The sequence below is a fragment of the Lacerta agilis genome, chromosome 1 (genome assembly GCF_009819535.1).
Source record: "Lacerta agilis isolate rLacAgi1 chromosome 1, rLacAgi1.pri, whole genome shotgun sequence".
Taxonomy (NCBI): Eukaryota; Metazoa; Chordata; class Lepidosauria; order Squamata; family Lacertidae; genus Lacerta; species Lacerta agilis.
This window is the reverse complement of record NC_046312.1, coordinates 48,580,411-48,606,945: the sequence shown is the minus strand read 5'-3', so window position 1 is coordinate 48,606,945 and position 26,535 is coordinate 48,580,411. Positions and strand designations below refer to the sequence as shown.

At 42.5% G+C, this 26,535-nt stretch overlaps 1 protein-coding gene across 3 annotated transcripts; it reads right to left on the bottom strand.

The window, feature by feature from the left end:
* On the bottom strand, positions 1-26,498 carry ARHGAP1 (Rho GTPase activating protein 1). 3 transcript variants are annotated; one of them, XM_033148768.1, is made up of 14 exons: positions 19,792-19,810; positions 18,630-18,786; positions 17,297-17,389; positions 12,180-12,209; positions 5,906-5,993; positions 5,448-5,579; positions 5,211-5,297; positions 3,700-3,798; positions 2,976-3,083; positions 2,662-2,738; positions 2,197-2,274; positions 1,501-1,629; positions 966-1,069; positions 1-363 (listed from the first exon to the last, which is right to left on the bottom strand). In XM_033148768.1, the coding sequence occupies exons 2-14, from the start codon at positions 18,760-18,762 to the stop codon at positions 184-186; spliced, it is 1,338 nt and encodes a 445-aa protein (XP_033004659.1). In that variant the 5' UTR covers positions 18,763-18,786; positions 19,792-19,810; the 3' UTR covers positions 1-183. The 3 variants fall into 3 exon arrangements, with proteins under 3 accessions (XP_033004659.1, XP_033004650.1, XP_033004667.1); XM_033148759.1 differs by lacking the exon at positions 19,792-19,810 and adding an exon at positions 26,254-26,498 and having other exon boundaries at positions 2-363; XM_033148776.1 differs by lacking the exons at positions 12,180-12,209; positions 19,792-19,810 and adding an exon at positions 26,254-26,496 and having other exon boundaries at positions 3-363.
* Between the last annotated feature and the right edge of the window lie 37 nt (positions 26,499-26,535).

Sequence of the window (26,535 nt, the reverse complement as noted above, 5' to 3'; positions counted from 1 at the left end):
CACACACACACAAATACCATCTCCTACTCCTCTTTCACTCCACTCATCACCTTGAGCTTTTCTAAGCTTGGCCACGGTTCCAAGATAAAGGAGAAAGGAAAAGGGGAGGGGGGAGGGGGAGGGAAGGAAGGAAGGAAGTGGTCACAGTGGACACATGGTATGTCAGCACAAACAGGCTCTCAATCAAGCCTCCAGGCTCTGGAAAAGCTCCCCCTGGTTGTCCAGTAGGAATTTGCTGAATGTATTGATAGGATTAATGGCTTTGAGGGTAATGGCTGCATCTTTGGCCCACAGCAGGTTTGGGCCAAAAACGACAGCCAGGTTAGTGTTGGTCATCTTGTTGATGTCGCTGTTAGCAGAGACCTACATAGGAGGGAGGAAGAAAATACTTCACTTTAGAGACAAATATATTTTGATTCTGTCTTCCCTAGTTCCTCACCATCTGCCTCTAGAGAACTCTAGGCTTATACACAAAGGAACATCCCAAGGAAAGCATGCATGAAGAGATAACTTGCAGACAAAGACACTAAAATGTGGCAGCAATAATTCTTGCTCCTTCACAGGCTGGAAATTTTAGCCTGAAACTCTTTTCTTCTATTGCTTAATGGAAATAAAACCTACTTTTGCACCAACTACTTCTTTAATCATTTAGGCTTCAAGCTTTCAGAGAGAAGCATTAACAGATTACTTAAATGGCAAAACAGATGTTCTAAATCATAGCCTTTCGCGGGGCGTAACAGCAACAACCCCACCCCATTGGCCGTCCCCAGCATCAAGTATCCAGATGTACTCTGCTTCTGAACCCACAGGCGCCATTTAGTTACTATAGTTCACAAATTCACAAGAGAGAAAAGCCTAATTCACCCTGAAAGCCATTTAAGCCCGTTTCTATCACCGTATCTTGTGGCAGTGAATTTCAGAAGTTGCATACATGCTGTGCAAAGAAATGCTTTGGGGCAGCTCACCTGCACAAGGAAGGACATCAGTGAACACAGCACTTGGTAATTTTCTTCCGGGAGACTCTGGAGGGTTTTGCGAACAATATCCACACGCTTTTCCTCCTCTACACCTGGAAAGGAAAACAAGTGGGGCACTTATACCAGCAAGCAAAGTCCTAGCTTGCATGTGATGAGATGGATTGCAGAAGAAAAGCCCTCAAAAAGTTGTACCTTGGATCCTGAATGTCTTGCAAGTTGAACGTTTTGGCTCCCAAATGCCGCAAACCCGGAAGTGAGTGTTCCGGTTTGTGAACGTTCTTTGGAACCCGAATGTCCGGCGGGGCTTCCGAATGGCTGCAGAAGCTTGGAAGTCGAACAGACTTCCGGAACGGATTCCGTTCAACTTCTAAGGTATGACTGTACTAGAATTAGGACTTCTACTATACTGCCTTGGGAAAGAGTAATACAGCCAATCTACTGTGAGAGTACAGCACAACTCTGGCTAGAGCATATTTAGAGGAGTTTTCTGCTTTGGGATCAGGACCTCTCGGTAGCCACTCACTGTAGAAACTGACGACGTCATTGTAGAGACCATAGGTGAGGAGAGGCTCAGGCAGCTCCCGCAAGAAGGTCTTGAGAATCACAGCCGGCAGGTGCACGTCCTCATATTGCACAAAGTCCACAGGCAGCCCTGGTAAGACAGAGTGGATAGGTTCAAAGCCACAACTAGAGCACCAGGGCTGAACCCCCTCCACCTGGCAGAATAAAGAACTTATCCAAAGACTGGGAATCGGAGGCAGAAGCATGGCAGGGGCAGGTAACACACTGTCAAAAAAAGAAGGATCAGTGGTACTCAATCCTCCAAAGCAGCAATCATTAGGAGCATTGGAAGAATTGCTCCAAAAATACCAGCAACAGGATTCCAGCAAATGTTAGGGAAATGGAGAGAGAAACACCCCAGAGGATGAAATAGAGGAAACACATTATACATTGATCAAACATAATTGCTGTGGAAGGTTAAGCACCTACTTTATCCAGGGAGTAGAGAGTTAGACTGGAATAGGTTTATGTCAAAAGGAATAAACTCCTTGGATTCGAGCCAAGTTTCAAACAGAGATCTATTCAGAAGATAAAACACGTTGTGGAAGGGCACAAGTCCAAAGTGCTAAGGACAGATTTGGGGCTAGACAAAAAGAATGGTGGAAAGGGGCAGTGGAGTAGCTTAAGCAGACTCCTGGAACCTAATGCAGGCACTTACCCATATTATATTTCTGCTGAACTTCTCTGACTGTCTGGGTGTTTGCTGATCGTCGGAAAATCCCCTCTGTGTTAAGGGCTGTGGACAAAGAGAAACAGAAGAGCACAGTCCCAGGGAAGACCTACCACACATAACAGCAAGTCTTTCCAATAGCACAGGACAAGGACATCCTGAAAGCCACATGCACAGGGGCACTTGCATGGGAACAGCTATGGAGGATGCACTTTGAGAATTAGGTTAGTAGAATCCCTCAGCTCCCCAGTGTTCAATTTTGCTGTGTCTTTCTGAAGACCAGAATCAAATGGCAAGAAAAATAATAAGATGGGCAGTGGAAAAAGAATGAGTCTGTGCTAAGGCATCTTAAAAAGGCTAAGCTGATGCGACAGAAGGGTGCTGTTGGGAGACAAAGGACAGTGGATGTAGCAACAAGACAAGTCAGAAGAGGGTTATTCCTAGCTCACTCACCATGCTGCTGCAGATATGCAATGGTCTCCCTTACCACAAGTGGAATGGGATTCTGATCCAAGCTCTTCTCCCGTAAGCTGTTGAGAAAGGAGAAGCTTAGACTCTTCCTGTCACTTCCCCCAAAGAAACATCTTTGAATCAGATATAATATCCAGTGTATCACTGGCCCTGATCTGGAAAGCTCAAAGCTGGCAAAAGTCAAGCTTACCACAGGTGCAGATTCAAGATGACTGGAAAGCATTTCCAGAACTACCCACAGATAACTAAAGATACCACTGGTCCACCAACTAAAGAAAAAAGATGGGGATACTCACTGCTGGAGAGAAACTCCAAACTGTTGGTTTGGCAGAGGTGGGCGTGGTGGGGTTACTTTCTGAGGCACTTGGGAGGGCTTCTGCAGGGATCTCAGATATTCATCATACCTACAGTGAGAGACAGACACAGACATGTATGTATGGAATCATTCTAACCTACACTGAAAAGTGCTAAGCTGATGTCCAGTGTCCCATTATCCTGTAAACACAAACCCAGAGGCCCTAGCAGGTCACTACACTAGTTATAAGCTACTTCTTGTAAGAAGTACTTACAAGCTACTTCTGCTACATCAGTAGCGAGGAACCTTTTTCAGCCCAAGGCCACATTCCCTTTCGGGAAACCTTCTGTGGGCCACATGACAATAAAGAGCAAACCATGCAGAGGAGAGAGTCATCCCAGCAGCTCACAACACCATACTGTATGTGCTGACAAGTCAGACTCCCGGTGTCCCTTCGCCACCCCACCCGCTCACCCTGTTCCGCTCCCTGTTACAGCCTTCTCTACAGAAACAAAAGGTATTTAAGTAGGCAAAGTGTATGCTAACAACAACACATATAAAAACATAATGAAACATCAAACAATAACAATCTAATCCAATATAAAAAGTCACAGTAACTTTAAAATAAACTGATATCAAACAAAGCAACATTCAACAATCCATCAGAATCTAATAGTAAACAGTAAAATTAAACACCAGCAAACAATAATTAAACATGCTCTCACTTTAGCACCTGGCTTGGGATCCCCAGCTGCTCCAGTTTCACATGCTCCTCCAGTTCACTCAGGTAGTTTGCATAGAAAATCTTCCGTCCAAACTTAAAGCTGCAAGACAGGTGACGAACCAGTAAGAAAGAAATTAGGGTACAGAGTAGAAGCACTAGTACATCTGTGGATGGCTTGTAGAGATGAGATGAAGAGGTAAAAATGGTACCGAGAACTGTAAGGCAATGCTTGTGTACCAGTTGAACCACTCTGCAGTTCTCCCTGCACATTGGCAGGGATTTGTCCATTACTGGAATACCCCAACTAGGCCTGACAATGTGCTAAAACCTACTTCTCTGGTGCCTCAACCTGGGGATTTTGCTGACAATACAAGTTATGTCCTTTGTTATTTCCTCCTCATTCTCTGGCAGAGGCCAGGAAATATCTGAAGCAAGTCTGGGCTATTAGCCAACTAAGGGACAACACTGCAAGCAGGGGCCTGCATGTCAGGGGCAGTCATTCAGCATAAGTCAAAAACAAAACAAAACCAACCTAAATTTTCAGTTAGAATAGAGGAAGCAACAAGCTCTGACACTTATTCTTATAATCAGTGAAGTACTAATCTGCAGGACAATTTCCACACTCTCTCAGATAGAGATCAAGAGTATGCAGGAACATGACACCCACTTTCCTCCGACTTCATAGGACTATATAATGCAACTCAATGTGCACACTGAAAGCTTTGGACAGAAAATGGAGGGGATCTTGCAACTATGACAGGATATACCTGACATCAGTGAGCAACAGCTGTCTAAAAATGGTGTGGGAGGATACAAGATGAGCCATCTATGCATATCCTTGCAATGAACAAACCCTCTAGGAGCCCACATTATAGAAATTATAGCTTATAGAAATTAGAGCCAATATTGTGTAGTGACAAGCCACGGAGATGCAAAGTGGGGATCTGAACCTGCAACTGTGGGTCACTTTCTCTCTCTCTCTCTCTCTCTCTCTCTCTCTCTCTCTCTCTCTCAATCTAATCTATCTCATGGATCCAGTTACAGGTGGGTAGCTGTGTTGGTCTGCCATAGTCAAAACAAAATAGAAAATTCTTTCCAGTAGCACCTTAGAGACCAACTGAGTTTGTTCTTGGTATGAGCTTTCGTGTGCATGCACACTTCACACGAAAGCTCATACCAAGAACAAACTCAGTTGGTCTCTAAGGTGCTACTGGAAAGAATGTTCTATCTCATGGAGTTGTTATGAGGATAAAACTGTGGGTAACAATGCATGCTGCCCTCAAGCTTCATGGAGGAAGGACATGGATAAAAATGTAAATTTAAATGAAGGGTGCCATCAGATGCTGTCATCACATTAAGTGTTTACAAATACACAAATTACCAGCAACCTACTTAACAAAAAAAAGTCTCAGGATTCTGATGATAAAACCCCACTTGGCTCCTGAGGAAGCCACTCCTCCTCACACCAAAGCGAGTTCCACCACAGAGCAAAGTACCTTTGCACTTTCCTACCTGATCAAGGGCTTGAAGAGAATCAGCAGTGTCTTGATGAACATCGTTGGGTGCACAATGTACAATGCTTTGATGTTCTTCTTGTATCTAATAATGAGAGAAAGATGAGAAGCCAAGCCAACCCTTTCACCCAAAAAAGTTCCCATGCTATGTTGCCCTTTGCACACCCTATGCTATATTTCTAGTTACCCACACAGCAATTTGACCCTTGCAAAATCCACACCCACACACACTTACTTGCGGTCAAATTCCCGGTATGCATCCCGTAGCCAGCTCAGGGATGGCTTGTTCTCACTGGTCAGGCCATGGTGCAGATAGACTAAGGTGTAATCACTCTCAACATACTGGTCCAATGTATACTTCAAATAGCTGAGGAGAGATGGACATACCTAAGCTCCAGAGTGGTTTTTTTTAAATATTTGCTTCTTTGCCTCCTGCAGTCACAGCATAAGGAAAGTAATATAGGTAATACAGGCACAGAGGTAGAGAATATACAGCCAGAGGGTGGGGTCAGATTGATGAAGGGCACTCCTAACCAAGTGCTTAAAGAATTTTGACTTATCTCTTAGTTGGGGATTAATTGGTACCCAAATTCATGTAGTCAAAATCATTACCATCTGTAAATCTGAATGATCAGGGGAAAGTCTCAGGTCTAATCTTCACCAAAGCAGGTAGTTCCCTCCAGCAGCACTCACCTCAGCAGTTTCACATGATCAAGCTGATAGCTGGGAGGCATCCGGCAGGCACTGAACAGAATTACTTTCCGCCCATACTTGTCGTCACCTGAGGACAAAAAATGCCACACATCACAGCAGATTGAAAGGCAAAGCATGAAGACACCACAATAGGCAAATAACGGATCACTGTTTGTGGAGTACTCAACTATTACAAGGTCATACTAGTGGAAAGTTCAAAGGCTCTGCTTTGTCATAAAAGTTAACAATGCAACATGAAACTTCACCAGTATGGGGAGGAGGCTGCATTTTGAGAGGACCCAAAGGTGAGAAGTGCAATAGAGCAAGGCATGATGAAAAGAAATTATGAGGGGCATGTACTCTTGGATCACAAGCAAACAATTTGAAATGATTCTCAAGCAGGAAACTGCCTAAAATACCCCCAGAGGAGCAGAGTATTTTATTCTAGTAAGCATTGCTGAGGTTTGTGATTCCAAGGTGGAGAGGGGAGGAAAGACAACACTTCCCCCACAAACATTCAGAGAAAAGGTCACTGATCCTTTACAAAGTATTGGCCTTGTCCATCATTTCCCCCCAGTGTATCCACAGTTCCATACCACCTGCTGTCCCTGTAGATGAGGAAAGAACTAGAACACAAACAAAATCAAGAACTGCACAATGACAAATTGGCCTGAAACACTACAGAACAGAAAGCAAATCAGCTGTGAGAAGAAGCCACCAGCAAACTGCAGAAGCACAAGATTTTGTGCTATCAGCCTGGAACAAATACTCTGTAAAATAATATTTAACTTCTTCCTCAGTCCCAAATGAGGCAGATGACCTAGTAAGTCTGCTTCAGCAGTGTTACAAACTAGGCCTGGGGGTGATATATAGCTCTTGTCATATGAAAGTCCAATAAATGCCTTAACATGGGTTTTTCTGGTTATTTCATGACAGTGAAATTACCACTAATGTGAAATTTATGACAACAGTAAATAATCTCTGGCTAAGAGCGGTAATAACGACTTATCAGTAGAACAGCACATAAACACAGGTCTTGCATCTCTGTCTACTTACAATGAGCAGAGCTAAAGGCATTTGATAAGTAAAACAAAATTGTAGAAGGAAACGGGTCATATTAATGAATGGCCATTAAATGCTCTCTGGTTGATCATGGACTTCTCACTAGAAGTTACCTCATCAGCAGCTGGTTGCATCTGACAATGTCAGCTTTATTCTATGAACACTCATGCTACAATAAATTTTGGTCTGAATCACCCTTTCTCAGGATCAATCTCTTCACGCACACAAACCTGTACCCATGAAGATGAAATTGTGCACCAATGACCATCTCCTTTGTGTGCAAAGGTACACATTTCTGCATATGAGAAGAGACTAGATTGTGCCACAAAGCTCTTTGGGGCTTTCACTATCATAACAGTGAAGATGTTAAAAATATATACCTTCCATGCTGCAAAGTCCTTTACCTCACATTTATTACCTCTACCAGCCCACTTTATACTTAATCCAGGCTCAGAAGGGAACAGAGTTTTGTTTTTGTTTTTTGTTTTTTTAATAAAGATTTTCTTGGTTTACAAAATGTCTCTCGCATTTTTCCATGTAACATTTTTACAGATCAATTTTGGTTGTTGAGACATTAGGCAGAGAGGGGGAAGGAGGTGGGTGGGATAGGGGGAGGGTGGGGTGGGGAGGCAATGTTTCTATTTTCCTTAGTGTATGTAGGATTTGGTGTCAGCGTCGGTTGTGTTGGTTCTCTGTTGCTCGCTTGTGTTTCTTTGGCGGTGAGAGGTCGCGATTGGCGTAGGGTGTGCTTGTTCCTTTGTGGTTGGCTATGTTGATCTTTGGTTTTCTGTGTGACACACAGCTCAACAAGATAACGACAAAAACCTACCGACAGCATACAAATCAATATGGCTAACCTGATCCAGAGTTTTGTTTTTTTTAAAAGTAAAATAAAATAAAGAAGATGGCCTCAGGATTCTGTGAGTTCTACATACTCAAAAGAACAAAAAGCATGAAGTCTGTTCAGTACACATAACTGCATGGCAAATGAAACTCATTCATGGGTGATCAAGATTTATCTAATTTAGAAGGCAACCCTTTGGTCTTCCCTCTACCCTCAACTGTCACTTAGCAGCAACCATTCCATTAAGTCACAAATGAGGGAGATGGAAAGCAGGACCATTCCATAAACTCTAAGGAACTAGCTCCTTTTGGCTCTTCTTCTCGCTGGACCCTTGCTATCCCTGTTGGTCTTCATAACAGCTTTGTAACTTTACAAACTGGTGCCAGACTTTACATGTTTTCCTCTTCCTTCCTTATCCCTTTCTCTCTCTCTTTCTCTGTGTTTTTAAGAAAGTAAGCAGGGACAGTCTTGTTTTTATTGATCTCTAGGGTAAGCTGTTCTAGTAGTTTTTTTGACTAAAAAGCAAGGTAAAAAAGCTTTATACCAACTACAACTCATGATCCAAACAACTTAAATGCCTTCATGAGGGGGAAGTAACTAAAAGTTGTGGATACATCTTTCAGTGTTCTGCTTCACACAGCAGAGAAAGTAGGAGTGACAATCTCTAGTATGTTGTATATACACATAAGGAATGACAACCTGCATATCACAGGAACAGAAAGAGTCAATTAAGCTATGTATCGAGTATGCTACTCTACCCACCTAAAACCCTAACCGTAATAAGAGATTTCCCTTCATCTTGCCTATTTTCCTCTTCCCATTTGACTTCCTTCTACACATAAACAGAGATTATGTAGCTATAAAACTTACTCCCCCCCCAAAAATAATAATATGCAAACAGCTGCAGCACGGGAAGTCAAGGACATGCTTGAGTTAGAGGGGCAGCCATGGAGATGCAAGGATGATATACCATCACATGAACACATGTGAAGCATGCGAAGGTAGAAGACATTGCAGGACAACATGGCACCCACCAGAGACAGAAAAAAAGAAGAACAATGCAGAGGTCATCTGGAACGACCGTACAAAACTACAGCCAGTTCACAAGACTGTCCAACAGTTTATCCCACGGTTGCCCAAAAATAGAGTACCTAACCAAGGGACTTCCAAACAGCTTCCCATATATTCAATGGCCACAAACTGTGTGTACGCACATCCAGTGTATGTACTGGAGTAGATTGCAGATGCTCCTAGCAGTACATTGAATGGTGTCACAATCTTGTGACCAATGTAGTAAAATGGTACTCCTATGAGATATTTTGCAGCCTTGCACCCCTTTTTGATGAGAACAAAAATAATTCCCGGTACACATGATGGTGCAATATATCATGAAAAGAAACCCTATGAGGTTGGAAGAGGAAATGCTCCTGCCCAAAGAAGTCTGAGTGGCAAGACCTGAATGGTAGTATCTGTTGACTCTGCAAACCACAGCTGTTATATTAAGAAATGGAGAATCTTCCTTTAGCAAAGGTAGTTTCACACAATGTGAATTTCTGTGATGGAAAATGGGAACAGAACCTGAATTAATAGATTAATAACTCAGGTGTGGAATTATAGTAGTCACTTTCACCAATGCAACGTTTTATGATAATTAGTCCTGTGCAGATGTTTTTGAGAAATTGATTTTCAAAACTTGGCAGTGCATAAATAGAACACAATGCAAGATCAAACTATATTGACATCTGCTTTACAGCAGCATTTTCCAACTGGTGGGTCAGAAAACAACATCAGGCAGATGGGGTATTTAGGATGGATCTTCAAATTGCCAGCTGTAAGCGTCCTGAGAAAGGAACACATCTAACTATGGTTCCACTTCAAGGTCTTAAAGTTAGAGAAGACTACAACTTCAGGTCAAACCTAGCTCCTCAGGACCTGGACAATTAAAAGCCAGTTTATGGTTACACTTGCCCCACAAGCTTCTGGTTACCTGAAGTAACTATCCCATATGCAATCTCAAATCAAGTGATGAAGCCTCTTAATAGTCACTGATTCTTTCTAGCTCATCTCCTGATTGTTCTATTTGTTTTCCATAGACTAAGCAAGGCTTATTTCTATATTTTTCTACTTCTAGACTAAGCTCTAGTCAAGGTAGCATAACATTCCATTAAATGCAAATATACACCCTAACGCTATTCTTGTATGACACAACTAGATAGTCCCATCAGTCCATGCTGGGAACATTCAGCATGCACCAAACAGTAAGCAATTATTCAACTGCCTTTGTCCCAAATGGGTTTGCTGTAATTATCATAAAATATCCTGCTTAAATCTGAAATAAAGCCACTGCTGGTGTTGAACTGTAAAAATATTGTATGCATTACAAATTCCACTGCACAGTTGTGGTGTGTGGCCCTGTTGTTACCAGGAACAGCTGCAAAGCTAACAATGACAACAACCTCTATAAGACTGTCTTCAAATAAACTAAAACACTTCCATGTTGTGCATTATCTAGAAAAATGTTCAGGCCATTTGAAATTTGAGCAACAAGTCCAAAGTGTGATAAACGTCAGGCACACTATGAAACAATAACCCATGTGTCAAGTTTCTATGCAAATCAAATGAGGAAAAAAAAATTTTTTTACGGCATGATTAATGCCTCAGGTATGGAATTACAGTACTCATCTACACAAGGCAGCCAATTTAATTAGAAATGTTCTGCTATTACAGTAAAAAGTGTAAAATACCCTAGGTTATAACACAGCACCATTTTATAATTCACACAGACACACACATACACACTGACATTCTTCCCATCTAGGAAAACATGTCCACGTCACACTGTTTGACGTGCAGCTGTTCTTTTTATTCCTCTGAGAATACTCTGGTTAACAACCGCACTTCCCATAGCAGGGATTTTTTCCATGGGGGGTGGGGAATACATCTAGATTAACCTAAGTGTGTAAGGAAACAACAGATTGTTTAAAACGCCTCAGAGAAGTTCTCAGAATGCAGAATGTGGAGAACTGCACGTTGTAAATAACACAGTGAGTTCTCACATCTCTTGATTAAACAGGAAGACTGCGGCTGCTCCTTTTCCTGCACTATCAAGCTGATGACACGGCCCTTAAAGTGATCGGGAAAATGGCCTGAGACATAACACAGGCAAAGAAATGAAAGCAATGGTGGTATAGTTAAGAGCCAGCACCTCGTTGTCTAGGGTATTTATATTTCTGAAGGTACAAAAGCATTATAAAAAGTACAAAAGCGGAAACAGTCTTGTCATCATAAACAAGGCTGAAAAAATTCAGGGTTCGTGGAAGTTCAAGTTGCTTCCCCTACACCACTTCTGTGATCAAAGTGACCTTCATGGAGCTTTTAGATATATGCAGAGATGCCTGAGGAAGCCAAAAGTCAATGGCTACATTTAGAGATGGAGAACCGGGGCATTTTTCAGCCATAACTCACTAGAACTCAGTTCCAGCACCTCTCAAGTGGGCACCATTGTCATTATAAGAGAACGAGGGAAGTGTTCATGATGAGTTCCTTTTCCTAGAAAAATAGCACAGTGGAGAACTGACACTAGCCAGTGTTTCAAAGTAACCATCCACTTGCATGTAAATTGGTGGAGAAATGATTAGCATAGAATCAGAGACATGATCTGCAGATACAGCAGGCCAATGACCACTTGCAAGAAGAGATTATGAAGAATGGAAGAGAGAGAATGGCAGGCAAATGTACTTGCATAGGCTGTTCCGCAAACAACGGCGTTCAGCCTACTGCTGGGTCACAGTGGATAAAGAAGGCCAAGTTCTGCCAAAGATTTGTGTCTGAATGATGCCATAGTGGGAATAAAGCAACAACAGCTCCATCCTGCATAGCTTCCAAATAAGATAAATCACACATCACTGTCATGCAATATCCTGAAAACTCTTAGCTGCACAAGAAATCACCCATAAAAGATGTCCGATTAGGAAAGTTAGCAGTAATTACTGCCTGGGAGACATGTCCTGATGGATAGTACACCCATAACCATTCAAGAAAAAAAGAAGGCAGGCTGAAGCATCAAATGAGAACTGCGGCACCCAAAGTGAAGACCGCAAGCTGAAGTCCACACAGAGCTCTTCCAGGGAATTTCCAAGCCACATATCCAGTTTGGAAAGCTACCAAGATGGCTATACCACCAGCTTAGAGAAGCATGACTGCAATCTACTTGACATAATGCACATCAAGTGCAACTTTGAGGTTCTGGGATGCAACCCTCAGCTTTGCAGAATTTGGGCTCCCCTGAGATAACCCAGCCACAGGCCACAGTCATGCTAAAGAATGCCACATTCTTTAAATGCCAATGACACCAGGTATTCCACCTACCTGGCTGGACCCCATGAAGTGCACCCTGCCCTGGAGGAACAGAAACAAAGTTACATTATACCATAATAACCAAAGTCCTTTAACCAGAATAATCGTAAGGACTGAGCTGAAAGGGCTGAACAGAAAAGTTCCAACACACACACACACACACGAGTTGCATACACTCACAACTACAACGAGCTCATAAACATGATTACCTAGCTGTTAACTAGATAAATCTAGAAGTTCATTTTTTTTCTCTCCTCCTTTTCTAGACTCTGCTACAATCTGGATGAACTATTGCTTTTTTATATGTCAGGTTTACCATACAAGGTATGCATGAAAAGGTAAACAGTAGCTTTTTCATACTACCAGACATTTAAACAACAGGATATTGCTAATACTGAAAAGTCAGTGAACCCATTTTCAGTTACAAAACTGAATGTTCCCATGTCCATTTCAAGGTCCTTTATATTGGTCCTGATATACAGAAAATAGAATGCTCTAGGATTTAAGAACTCAGATCCACCACCTGTTCCACTCCTCTTTCACACAAGTTTTGAGACCCAAGAGTAGCCAGTCACAGGAGAGTTTAAGAAGTAACTTCAGTTCTTTACACTTCTGGGAGCAAGGACTGCTTCTTGCTTGGCAGAACTTTAAAAAAAAAAAACCCCAATAATTCAGGCAATCAAATCCCTCGTTACTTGGTCAATACCTCTGAAAAGCCAGCAAACATACACAGGCAGGAGCAGGAAGACAAGTTCCTGTAGATTACGGAAAAGTAAGCATGCTCCATTTGAGGCAAAAGGATGTACATCGCCAGAGGACAGCCCTAGGCCAGATCCTAGAGCAACAATGCTGAACCTGGGTCCTTCAGATGTTGTTGAGACTACAACTCCAATCATCCCTGACCATTGGCCATGCTGGCCAGGACTGACGGGTGATGTAGACCAACAACATTTAGAGTGCCATAGGTTCCCTATCCCTGTCAACCTGGTCTCTACCATCCACTAGTGGGCGTAGCAGGATTCTAGGTGGGCGGTAGGGGATTCTACGGCACAAGCTGAATCCTCCTTCCATCAAGCACTGGGGGGCGGTAAGGAAATTTTACCATCAAGAAAGATGCATTAGTGGGCAGTAGGTACAAAAAGGTTGACTACCCCTAACCTAGAGTGTCCCAAAGTCCCACTACAACACATAGACGCATGCTCAATGGCAGTCTCCCAGTTTTAAAAATGCTGCTTTTCCCAAATCAGTCACTGGAGTGCAGCACGATAATTGCTCATCAGCCACTGAAATAACTGAATTCAAAGTATTAACAATCATTTCCAATAATTCAGCCTAAAGCAGAATCAAACAAAGAAAGGAAACCAAAAGATTTACTAATCAATGCTCCCCATCACTAGCTATTCCAGCAACTTTCATATTTCTAGACTCCAGAGAACCCCAGAATTGTCAAGGCATATCAAAAGGCCCCAAGCTCACAGTAATAAAAGATAGAAGTCCGAAAGGTTAAATTCAGAATAGCCTATGGCATGTAATCTAGATGATCACTTGGGATAAGGACATGGCATTTCCATTGTCTTTGAAACCAAAGTTACAACATGACCACATTCCCCCAAAATTCAGGTTGCTTTTCTGCCTCAGACAACCATCCCAAGTTCAACAAGGAGGTTGCATATCTACCTAGTCTAGCCTAATATTTAGCTACAACTACAACTCCCATCATTTGTGACCACAGGCATTGTTGGCTGGGCTGGTAGTCCAACAACATCTGAAAGGCCACAGGTTAGAGGATTAAAAAGAGCCCCCTGCTTCCATTGTGCAAGCTATCAATCAGTAGCAGCAGTGATTCAGGTTGTCACCTGGAGAAAGAAGAAACAGAATCAGCCTTCAAATGCCTTCAAGACATTGATAGCTGCCAACAGATACAGCATCTAGTCAAACTATTTCTTTACAGTCATTTTGTTTAGTTGTGCTTTTTTAATTTTTTTGGCAAAAGGTGGACAAATTAACCTTTCCTAATTAGGACAAGAACTCTGAACAGGGAATTTCAGTAAATGGAGGCTATTGGCAGTATATACAATCCCACACAACCCTTGCCAATGTGCCTCTATTGTAAGTATAGTAATGAAGAGCCTACACATTTATGTGTATTCAAAGCTTTTATTTTCTGAGATGATTCTCTAAATATTGAGTATACTAGTGGTGCTAGAAATGCATCTATGCAATACACTTTTTAAAGAAATGTAGCTATTAGTTAAATTCCAGCTTGCTCTTCACTCACACTGCAACTCCACCCACAAGCCTTATTGGCACTGAAAATTCACAGAACCATGTTGAGCGCTAAGGGAGCCGACAGTGAAGAGTTTTTTTCCATCATTCAATATGTCAGAAGCCAACACAGTGCTAGCACTCTGGGTGATAGATGTTAGAGGAATCTAAGGCATGTGGTTGCCAGTTAAAAAAATATTAAGTGAATGACTCTTCAGTAATACATAGACCTACAGGGGAAAGCACTTCAAAATACATACATACGAACAAAGATATAATTAATGTTATCAATAGTGGAAAAGGGTATGTCAGTATGTTAGGGAATTCTTTATTTATCAAAGTACCATATATGAATGTGCAATGCTGCCAGAGCTGGGGATTATGTTAATGAAGCTCATTCATGTGTTCAGTCAATTGGCTGAAATCCTGTGATGTCAGCAATAGAGCTATTATTATACATTTGAATACAATGTGTATCAGAAAATATCTTGTTTGGACTTATCTAGTCACTTAACACTGGGGATCTTTGTTTGATTAAATTGTTTAATGTCAATTCACCATCCCAGGGAATGGAAAGATATCCCCAATGCATCTGCAATGGGAGGGGAGAAATATCCCACCCTGAGGACTTCTCAGGTCTCACAATGAAAATCAAAACTAAATTCAAAAACTGTTAAGATGTGTTTTGTCTCAGAGGAAATAACCATTCCTTAAACTATCCTGAGCAGCCAGAGTGTCTGGAGCAAAGAAACTCCAGGGAATTCAGTAATTTTAGAGCCCAAAACAAACATTGCTACCAAGAAGGGAGGAGATGAACTCCAGGCAGATGTTAGTAAAATGTAAGAAAAAGCGTAAGTAAAAGCTAAGCACAACTCCTACTTCTTCCAGATCATTTGCCATTTCAATTTCTTCCCTTCTCTAACAATCAATTACTTGCTATAAATTAACTGCACTGGTTGGCAGTAGCTATCAATGTGCATAAGAAATAATGGTCTGTATAGCCAAGAGGATGTACTGTTGCAATACCTGGCATAATGGTCAATAGCAAAAGCTGGTGATAAATGAACTCCCAGCATTTATTCCTGCCTCCAGTTTCTGAACAGCACTGCCAGCAATCATTTACACAGCAAATTTTCCCTTTGCAGGAAACCAAGTTTGCTAAAATCAGTAACTTAACTGCAGACAATGTATGTGAAGCAGCCATATGGGACAACCCAGGAATGTCAGTGAAACGTAAGATTTAACTCTTTCCTTGCAGCTGTGGCACAATTCCACACTCCAGGATGCTCCACAGGAGAAGTGGGGACCTGTGGTGCTCCAGGTGATACTGGACTACATTTCTCATATTCCATTACCGTTGGCAATTCTGGTTGGGGCTGGAGTCCAGCAACATAGGGAAGTTCACAGGTTGCCCACTGATGCTCTGGACTCAAGTGTGAATTGGCAGTCACCTAAAGTGAACTGGTTTGTTCAGAGAGTTGAGGGATTTGCCATGGCTCAGGAAAATTAGAGGCGCACATAGAGAGTCTCTTCTAGCCTGCAAACAAGTTTAAGATAGTTTTTCTTCAGGAGAATGAGTTTTCAGGCTTGCACATACTATTTTTCTCCCACCTTCTTCTCTCCAAAGAACTCAAGGTGAGGTACAGTACATATTTGTGGTCCTCCCTCCCTGCTATTTATTCTCATAACAACTCTATGTGATCGGTCAGGCTGAGGGATAATGGGTTCTATCTGATTATGTCATACTGACAGTGGACACAAATCAATGGAATTAAATTATTCTGAGTATGACTCAGTCGGATATAAGCCAATGAATGACCCAAGGTCATCTAGTAGACTTCATGGCAGAGCATGGATTTGAAATCCTCTAAGTCCAGTATGCTGTAGTCACTATTTATCAGAATGTATTCTCAAAGCTTATGTGATACTTTTCATTAGCAAAAATATTGATGCAGTTTACAATACACAAAATCCATTAAAATCAAGTAAAACAAAGAATTAAAATAAAGTAAAAACATTATTGCAATAACCACAGTAACTGGAACAACAGAAACTGGTGACATTATCAGGAAATGCCAGGGGAAAGAGACAGGTCTTCAACAGTTGGTGGAAACATCCCACATTTGGAACCCATCCACCCTGGAATGCATCCTATTGAGCAGATGCTACAATAGAAAAGGCCCTTCTCCAGATCCCAGCCAACCAAACCTCAGTAACTCATGGTACTATCAGCCTTTGCAACATCTGACTCAGGAGTTCAAAAAGTAGTTTGTAAGTTTGAGGTCAGATTGCTGCTTCAAGTGACTATCAAATAACTCTAATGGGCCCATGGTTCTCAAAGTTCTCTTCCTCTGTACAAATGCTATTTTCAAAATGCCGATGACCACTATGTGAATCAAGCTATTTGGCTGGATCCAGACTACCCATGGGCAGAACTGCACCTACGGGTCAAAGAATCCTCCCAGACAGCATGGACAGTTGTGCCGTGACCTGCAAGGGGAACAGGCAAAAACAGCTTCCTCCCTGCATCCTTCCTCCAGCAGGAGCCTCTGCTGGATCTTGGCTCCTCTTCTACAAACAGAAGGAATCCTATCATTCACGAAAGGACAACTTGGGATCCAACCTATTGTTGGGCCACTGCTGGTTTATTTTATTTTATTTTATATTTTATTTTATTTATTTATTTTTATTAGATTTATATACTGCCCTTCATCATAAAATCTCGGGGCAGTTCACAGAATAAAATACAGGATAAAAACATGAACATAAATAAAACAATAAAATAGACCTTATATCCCAAGTTATTAAGCCGCATCAAAATGCTTTCTGAAGTAGGAGACAAAGAAATGAAAAGAACCCATTACCTGCCACTTCCACAATCTGGTGTCTAGCAATGTCGTAGTATGGGTCATCCCATCTTAAGTGAGTGACAGGGTCAGGGGAGCCCTTGAAGTCGTCTACATTTTAAAATAAAGGGGATGGGGTGAGAGGAAAATGCAGAGAATATAAAAACCAGCACAGCTATACGAAGATACAAAAACACAAAGAAGGGGTCAGGTATTTCACAGAACCAGAAGGAAAACTGATGCATAGCATTAGTTCTGTGCAGTTGTTCATTTTATGTTCAATACAAAACATTGCATGCATTCAGACCAATTGTGCTAGCTTATTTGTCAATATTTGCCTCAAATGTATAAACACACTATTAGTGGAAATTAATCAATGATCTAAAATTCTCCACTACAGAATTCCACATTCACCCACTAGAATAAACTATTTACACTGCACAGAGAGACAGATTCTTCTCTGGCATATAAGGTCTGTAGCATTCCATGCTCTCAACACCCCATTTAGATAAGATCTACATCCCAGTTTAGATACAGGTGCTAACTAGTACTTCTGCAACAACTTAAAGAGGAAAGAGGCAGACAGGCAAAGACCTCAGAGTGCTCCACTAGACTACCCTTGCCCCCACAGGGCTATATACAACTATCATGCAAGTGTTGAAGATTCATTCCCTGTGTGCAGTCATGGGTTTATTGTCTATCACACGACTGGGTGTGTGTTTTGATTCCACAGGAATGGGATGTGGCGTAGACAGGATGTTTGTCTTCCTGTGTTCCCTGAAGTGGGACTGTTGCCCTTTGTTCTTTCTCTTTGCTGTCTGATGCTCGAGAGAGGGGGAGCCATGTTTCAGAGCTCCGTGTATGTTTATATGTAAATAAAGTAGATCTACATGCTGAGTTGCTGAGGTCTGTTACGCAACTGTGCAAACCTCTACAGATCCGTGATCGTGCTGATGTCTTCTGGCATCAGTTGCAGTGATGTTTGGGCTGAGGAATGCTTATGAAACTCCCAAACGATCACCCGGGAGGGAGGGAACATGCCAGTCGGGCATGTGTCTCTGCCAAGGTCCTACTTGTGTGTAGGACATTTCCTGACAGCAAGAACATAACACAAAAAGAACCTGCTGAACCCTGAATCTTGTTATTTTTCCACTTATTTATTATGTTATTAATTATTTTGATATCATTTGGTTGCTTCCTACCCTGAAAGTCTGGATATAAATAAATCTAATAAATAAAAAGCTGTTAAAGGTATACTTTAAGATTAGTGCTGCAGGATATAGATTCCTTTCAAGAGAGGGTAGGGGCCCATTTCTTCCCTCATCACTTCATTGCTAGTAAAAGTACTCACCTGACTTAGGAAAAACAGGCACTTCATCTGGTGGCCAGTTCTTATCATCTAGAGAGGCCAATTTGAGCTGATTAAGGGATTCATTGGTATCCTCCAAACTCAGGTCTTCCTGTAGATCTGGGTATTGCTCCATGTTTTCCAAGCTTTAACTGCTCTCCTGAAAACCCCAGAAGGAAGAGCACAGAGATTCACAGATCAAGCAAGCAAATACATAACAATCTTCAATATTATCTCCCAAAGTTGCTCCTTTATATATTGCCATAGATGTCTTGTCCAGAAGAACTTTTCCTCATATCAAAGGTGAGAGGGGGCTGGCTAGGGGAACACCACTGGCTGTACTCCATCCATTCCCCCCTCCTTTGCAAATACAGCCTGGTTGCTTTCTGTTTGTAGCACACAAGCCAAAACAGCAGGGAAATGCAACAGATTACACCAACTCCCTACCTGACACAGCCTTTAGAATCAATAAGGCTCCCATTTCCTGCGCTCCATTGGCAGAGTTGGCAAATAGCCAAACAGCTTGCACAGCGAGGTGTTACACTGGAAGGGTGCCCAAATACTCTTTCCCCACCAGCCTATCAAACCAACAACAAAGACACACATGAGGATTCTTCACAGTGCTACAAGCAGAACTGTGAGGGGGCAGATTCAACAATAGACAGGTTGTCCTTGAGTGGCGCATGTTGAAAAAGCAGCCAAAGAATTCTGGAGTTTGAGAAGAATTCAGTTCCTAGTACTCTTGGACCTTCTCCATGAAGAAATGTCATTATTAGCTTGAGAAAGACAACAGTTTTGGAATTCTGGATGTTCACTAAACATTAATGCACTCCAGATTGGAGTCACCACCAAAGAAGGCACACCACTGGACAATAAATAACCGCATATATGAGATCACTAGAAAGGTTAATCATTGTTCTCAAGAGGTAGGACATGAACAAAATTCTACCATGAAACAAGAAGAGACAGAAAGTGCCTCCGAAAACAACCAGTCTAAAATATCAGCCCTCAAACAGCAGTTAAAATACTGTGACCAAAGCTAATGCTACAGCTAATATCAGAGATCAATATTAGCATTTCAATAAATATATGGTCAGAGAAGCTGCAAATGAATGTCACTCATGCTTCGTTAAGGGAATCTCTGGACATTTCCCAAAAAATTCACCAGTGTTTGTCCAAATTCTGAGTGTTGAAGGGAGCTGCGATTTCCACAAGACCTCTTCACTTCTCCTTCAATGCTTACACAATTATTTCATTGTCCTTATTTTCCAGATGGCTGGAAGCTTATTGCGCAGCAAGTCAAATTGCATTCCTGTAACCAGACAAAACACGACATATATGGGCAGATGATCTTCAAGGCAGATCAGGAAGTATTCAGGGCACAGAAGATCAGCAAAGTCAGCCTCAGCTATTCTTTGCTTTGTCTTTTCAGGCTGGAGGAGATGCCTGACCTCAGTGGGGGTAAAGAGCAAGACACTTTGCTCCTCTGAGCTATTAGCTAATGTTGTAACCATGCTTAAGTTGCAGTCAACCATCTGCCCTTAGCAATATACCCAGTTGCTATGGAAACTCTAACCAGCATTTGCCGTGACTCATTCGTTTTGAAACAACTCTAGTTCCAGCAACTTACTCTCACAGTTATCTAAAATTGTCCAAAAAAAAAAAAAAAAACCCACCCTGGCAGCAGGATGCAGACAGCCCCAAGCTTTCTTATACCAAGGGATTCTGAATATTCTCAACTCATGGTGTGCAACTGGATCACTGCAGTATTGGGGGGCTACAATTTTGCCAGATCTGCACTAGCAAAGCACTTAAGAAAACGTTATGAGCTCTATGAGGCAGATATGCTACTGATATTCTTTTTAGCAGGATAATTTATTATTCTTACATCCCATGTACAGAAAGAAGACTTGCTGAACATGGAAAACTGGTTGTTGAACGTAGACATTGCTAAACTAGTGGATGGGAAAGAATTCGGAGTACTGGGTATTTGGGATTATGGTGGACAAAACTCATGTGGTATTTGTTTATACGGCTTTATGGATGCATTTACATATACATTTTCCTCACTTGGTGACTTAGAACTGGGATCACCAATGTGGTTCCTGGAGCACCTTACCCTGTTTCTACTTCATTTTTGCCCCATGTGACAAACATCACTGAGATTTGAACAACTTTAATGGGTTATTCAACCATGGGTTTACATTCAGGAATGTAAGAATGCCTGAGGAGTCTTTGACTTGCACATTCTCCTCCCCTTGTACATTACTGATTCCTGAAAATCAGTAACTGATTACTGAAAATCAGGACTGAAACTTAGCTGGCTTGCTATTTCATCCAAACAGGAAAACCATTATTTCCATTTGCTTGAAAATGATACCACGTTCTCATAACACCAAATTATGGTTGGTGTTACATTTGAAGGACCCTAAGCTTCATATACCATGGCCATTCATTTGTTGTATTCTTTAGCAGTAGGCTTTTTCTAATCCATGCTTCGCTGAAATAGTGATCAAGAGTGGATACCAGGGGGTGGGCGGAGAGAATGTGGTACCGGTATTTCTAATCAGCTGCAGGTCCTTTCTGGATTCTATCCAGCAGAGCCAATCCCTTAGTTGACACTTATTCAAGGTCAAAAGCAGAGCTCAGTTCTAGAAAACAATAATGGTCTAAAACATCTTGACAAGCTGCTTTCCAGAGTTGGTTTTCACCCAATTCCATACAGCACAGTACAGGAAAACTCTCAGTAGGCATAGTAGTATTTTTAAAAATATACTTTAACTATCCACTCTTGCCTTAATTGGTTCTTTATGAGGACGAGCTGCTGATATTCCTGTTGGTAGAGAGTATAGCTTTTGGGGGGGAAACATTCTGCACAATTTCCAAAATTTTAATGGAGTTTGAATCAGAGCCACATATTTCAATGCTACAAAGAGGATTTGAATAAGTGGTTTGTTACCAAATATTTTTATGGCAGGTTCAATTAGTTTCCCTCCCTTATTGTACAGAACTTCATCAATGCCCCTATGGTTTTCTGTGCTTTGGCTTTCACTGCTTCCATATGGCACTTCCAAAAGAGGGTTTCACTAAAGAGTAGACCCAGGTATGGTATCTAAATGAGCAAGTTTGTTCTATAGCTTTCTGATCTAAGCACCATTTATACATAGGACCAGGACTTTTTTTTCAGTCAGAACTCACCAGAACTTGGTCCCACACCTCTCAGGTGGGCATCATTGTCATTATAAGAACAAGGGAGGTCTTCATAGTGAGTTTCTGCACCTCTTTCTCTAAATAGCACTGCCTAGGACTGTGTTTGCCCAAAAGCATAATCTTGGTCTTAGAATACAGTCATACCTCGGATTGCAAACGTGATCCATGCGGGAGGCACGTTCGCAACCCGCAGCGTTCGCAGCCTGAAGCGCCGTGTCTGCTGTGATTCAGCACTTCTGCGCATGACGTCATTTTGCGCTTCTGCAAAATGACCGTTCCAGTACTTCCGGGTTCGTCGCAGTCCGTAACCCGAAAACACACAACCTGCAGCGTTCGTAACCCGAGGTATGACTGTAATTTATGGATAGGCTTCCCAATTTATTGTATGTGCTGAACACCTCCAGGAGCTTTTTGAGACCCAATCGGGAATGAGAGAGGAGCACGAAATCATCTGCATACATCAAGATTGAGATTGTTCCTAAATACTGGAGACCCTTCATCGCCCACAAACAGCCACCCAATCTCAAACAGCTCCTCACCCACAATAATACAAAAACAGGACTCAACATGGACACTGGTACCAGAGCCTGCAATAAACCCAGATGCCAACTTTGCTGCCACATAAACCCGGATAACACCATTACTGGTCCCAACAACATCAAACACACCATCTCAGGACTATTTAATTGCTCATCTTCCAACATTGTGTATGCAATCAAATGCCAACAGTGCCCTTCAGCTCTCTATATTGGACAAACAGGCCAAACCCTACGCCAAAGGATAAATGGACATAAATCTGATATCAGGAATCACAAGACAGAGAAACCAGTAGGAGAACACTTCAATCTCCCAGGACATTCTATAAAAGATCTCAAAGTAGCTGTCTTAATACAAAGAAATTTCAGAAATAGACTGGAAAGAGAAGTGGCTGAATTGCAACTAATCACCAAACTTAAAACCATGGAGAAACCTGGTTTGAACAAAGACATTGGATTCTTATCTCATTATACATAACAAAGCCATCTTTAGCCATCTCACCCCTTGCATTTCCCTGCAAGACTAATTGCAGCCGTTTAGAGTCGTCAACAGGTTTTCCACACTCATCAGCCTATCACCCATTCCCACCACCCTTCTGAGTAATACCCCTCCCCACTCCCCCACTATATTTAAGGATCTGGTGACTTCTGTTTCAGTGTATCTGAAGAAGTGTGCATGCACACGAAAGCTCATACCAGGAACAAACTCAGTTGGTCTCTAAGGTGCTACTAGAAAGAACTTTCGATTTTGTTTTGACTGGAGAGGGGTGTTTGCATTGGCTCAATATGGCACCAAATCATTCATATAAACGCTAAAAGGAGTGGGAGCCATAATGCAACCTAGCTTCACTCCTCGCAACATTTTAAAAGGATCAGTCACACCACTATTTAAACCAACTCTGACCCTCATTTATGTGTGTGCTGTACAGCAAATCTCCACAGGGAGACTATTCCAAAGATTCAGTGTTACAACAACTTGTTCCACACTTCCATAAACCAAATTTCCTTAAATGATAACTGGAAAAGGGATCTCTCTGAAGACATTAACTGCAAGAGAGAGGTTTTCAACTAACTGTAGTTTTAACAGCTGGTGATTTAAGATTCCTGCTTTTAGCTCATGGGAACAGCACACCCTATTTCTTTCATATTATCAACAACCCTGCTGACTCAATATAGAAGTGTCCACTACAGCTGTTTGGGCCTCCAGTGTTGCACTGATTGTGAAATCCACTTAATTTTATCCATATTTCAGTACGGTAAAGAAAGGCAGCCATTATGTTTACCTAGCCAACACTGTTGTCAACCTCAAGGGGAGGGTACAGAAGAATTAAGCTGAGGTAGTCCTTCCCTCAGATCCTCCCTTCCTCAGAAGCTGCCAGCTTAACTCAAACAGGATACACTCACCAAATAACGCAATCTGCTGAACACCCAGAACTGAGTCAGGTGACAGAACTGAAAAGAAACCACACCTTTCCTGCCAGATCATAAACCTGACTACTCAGACCCTGCCTCAGCCAACTGTTTCTTGTCACTGAGCTCACACTGAGACTCTGGAAATGTTACACAAATTCAATCACGGGGTGGGGGAGAATCGTGCCACATTTTTAATGCACATGCCTACCCTACTTCCAGGGTAATTCTGTCAATTTGCTTTAGGGTTTTTACTGCAAGCTCAAAGGACATGAAAACATAGATCCATAGAATAATCTCAAACATTTCATTTAAACCAAATAACTTTAGCTGCTTTTTTTCAGCAGGAACAGCTGAACATCAAAGACTTCCAGCAGGCTATATAATCCCTCTAATTTCTTTCACTCATTATCTCAAAGCAAAAAATTGTCATGAAAGTGGGCATTCCTGTCATATTTCCTTCTTCAGAATGCTCTTCACAAGTCAGACATAATAATCCTATAAGAGGCTCCATCCTAGTTCAATGCTCTGTTTATGGACATGCATGAACCAAAACACAATAAATGATTTATCTTTAAACAAGTGCTATCACACCCCTCTGGTTTTACTAGGCCCCTGCCACACCCCCACATTTTCCACTCTTTCTCCTTTACAACTCCCCCTTTCTTTCCAGCTCAAATACATAAACCACAAAGCCCTAGTGACAATCTTGTGATGGGCCACAAAGCCTTATGCAGCAGCCTTCTCTTCTCTCCACAAACTTTGAAAGTTTAAATGAATTAAAATGGTTACATACCACCTCTTTAAAATATCAAGATGGAGTGCAACAAAATAATCCAATGTAACAAAGCAATTATATATACAATAGAAACAGTCCGATAAAAGCAGCATAACACAGGAACCAGGAACCATTCAAGTCATGGTACCAGAGGCCAGGGAAACCTCAAATAAGGTAGCTGTGTTTTTAACAGCAGATGAAAGCTCACCACAGCAGGTACATCTCAGAGGCTGGAGGGCAAAAAGAAGGCCATCTTTCAGCTTAACATGAGATAAGTCTCTGTGGGCCACAGCATAAGTGATAGGGCCTTCTCTGAAGACAGACACATCTATATGGGAGAAGACATTCTCTCAAATAACGTTTTCTTAAGTTTAGGAATATGTAGGTATAATGAAACCTTCAACTTTGCTCAGCAGCACAATTCCCTCAACACAGATGTTATATGTTGCAGCTTCCAAACCAGACTTAAGGTCAGTCCCACATGGACCAAACTGCCATAATGCAGTCTAATGAGTTTACCAATGCATGGATCACTGTAGCTTGGCTGCACTGGTCAAAGAATGGTCACAGCTAGTGCAAGAGTACAAGGTGGCAAAAGTAACCCTTAGCTACTGAGGTCACTTGTACCCCCAGAAACAAAGAATGATCAAGGAGCACCCCCATATGACATTCCAGTTCCAGCAAAGGGAGTAGAAGCCTGGTCCAAAAAAAGCAAACTCCCAAAATCCACACACAGAGCTAGTCACTTACAGGGCCTTGGCCTTAACAGGATTCACCCCCCCCCCTTCCTGTGCATACCACATACTCATCCAGGGCTTGCACAGTCACACTTGATTCAGGTGTAACAGAGAAACAGAGTACCACCAACATACGCTTAACTCCATGGTACAAATGGGGTCCCTAGTGGAACCCAGCAGCTTCATACAGATGGCAGTGGAAACATCAAAATTCACTACAGCACCCTTCTGCATAACGGACGGGACCAACACGCAGTCACTCAATACTACTGTACTCTGCGACAAGCCCCATTCAATAGAAATGGGGAGTTCTGGCACCATTTTTGTGGCGGGAAAGTCTTTATTTGTTTGCTTTTAAGTAACCTACACACCTTGACTTTACTACCCCTGCTTAACTCAGTTGCAAGTATTTCCCCCCCCCCCCAAAAAAAAGTGTGCACAGGTATCAAGGGTTTGGGTCCTAAAATCAGTTCACTTTAACGTAAACGAACGTTTCCCATCTCTCTCTCTCCCCCCCCCCTTTTAAGCACCTGCACGCACGCGCACACTCCTAAAAGCCTCCCTGGTGTAGGCACCTCCACCTCCAGCACCAAAAAAGATATCCAGGAAAAGACCGAAAGCGGGTGGGACGACGCTCCTTAACAACAAAAGCATGGGGGTCCCTTGGGGTTGCGGGGGGGGGGGCGTCTTCCAAAATCTGACATAGATCTGAACCCGGCAGCCCTGAGAACGACGACACCCATGGAGACAGAAGCCCAGCCCAGAAACCTGGCAGTGGCCCCTGCTTGACAAGAGAGCTCCCTCCTTCCCACCGAAAGTCACGCTGAGGCTGCAGTCGACGCATGCGCCCTCCCTCAACTTCGTCCCCAGCCCCCCACACTCCCCCCCCGCATAAACAAGAGAATAAACCCAGAAGGAACCCCGCCCCTCGAAGCAGCGCCTGGGCCTCCACTCACTATTTATCTCATGAAGTTGTGTGCGGTGGGGGGAAGGGAAGAGATGCAGCCCCGACGCCGACAAGGTGCACCCAGTACGGAGTTCCTGCGCTGCGCGCTCTCTGAGCGCTCCTCCGCTCGCCAGCAGCCGCCACTCCCGCCTGTCAAACCCCCCTTTCACAAACATCCGCCTCCGAACCGGAAAAAGGACGGGTCTCCGTGGCAACACGCTCCCGCCTCCTCTGGGAAAGGCCGGCGAGAGAAAGGGAAAAGCCATCCGGGCGCAAACACTGCTCACTGCGC

Coding starts and splice junctions, on each gene's coding strand:
- ARHGAP1 (XM_033148759.1), bottom strand. CDS start 18,762: ATGGAGCAATACCCAGATCTACAGGAAGACCTGAGTTTGGAGGATACC. Junction 17,390..18,629: donor GCCTGTTTTTCCTAAGTCAG/GTGAGTACTTTT, acceptor TTTAAAATGTAG/ACGACTTCAAGGGCTCCCCT. Junction 5,994..12,179: donor ACTTCATGGGGTCCAGCCAG/GTAGGTGGAATA, acceptor TTTTGTCCTCAG/GTGACGACAAGTATGGGCGG.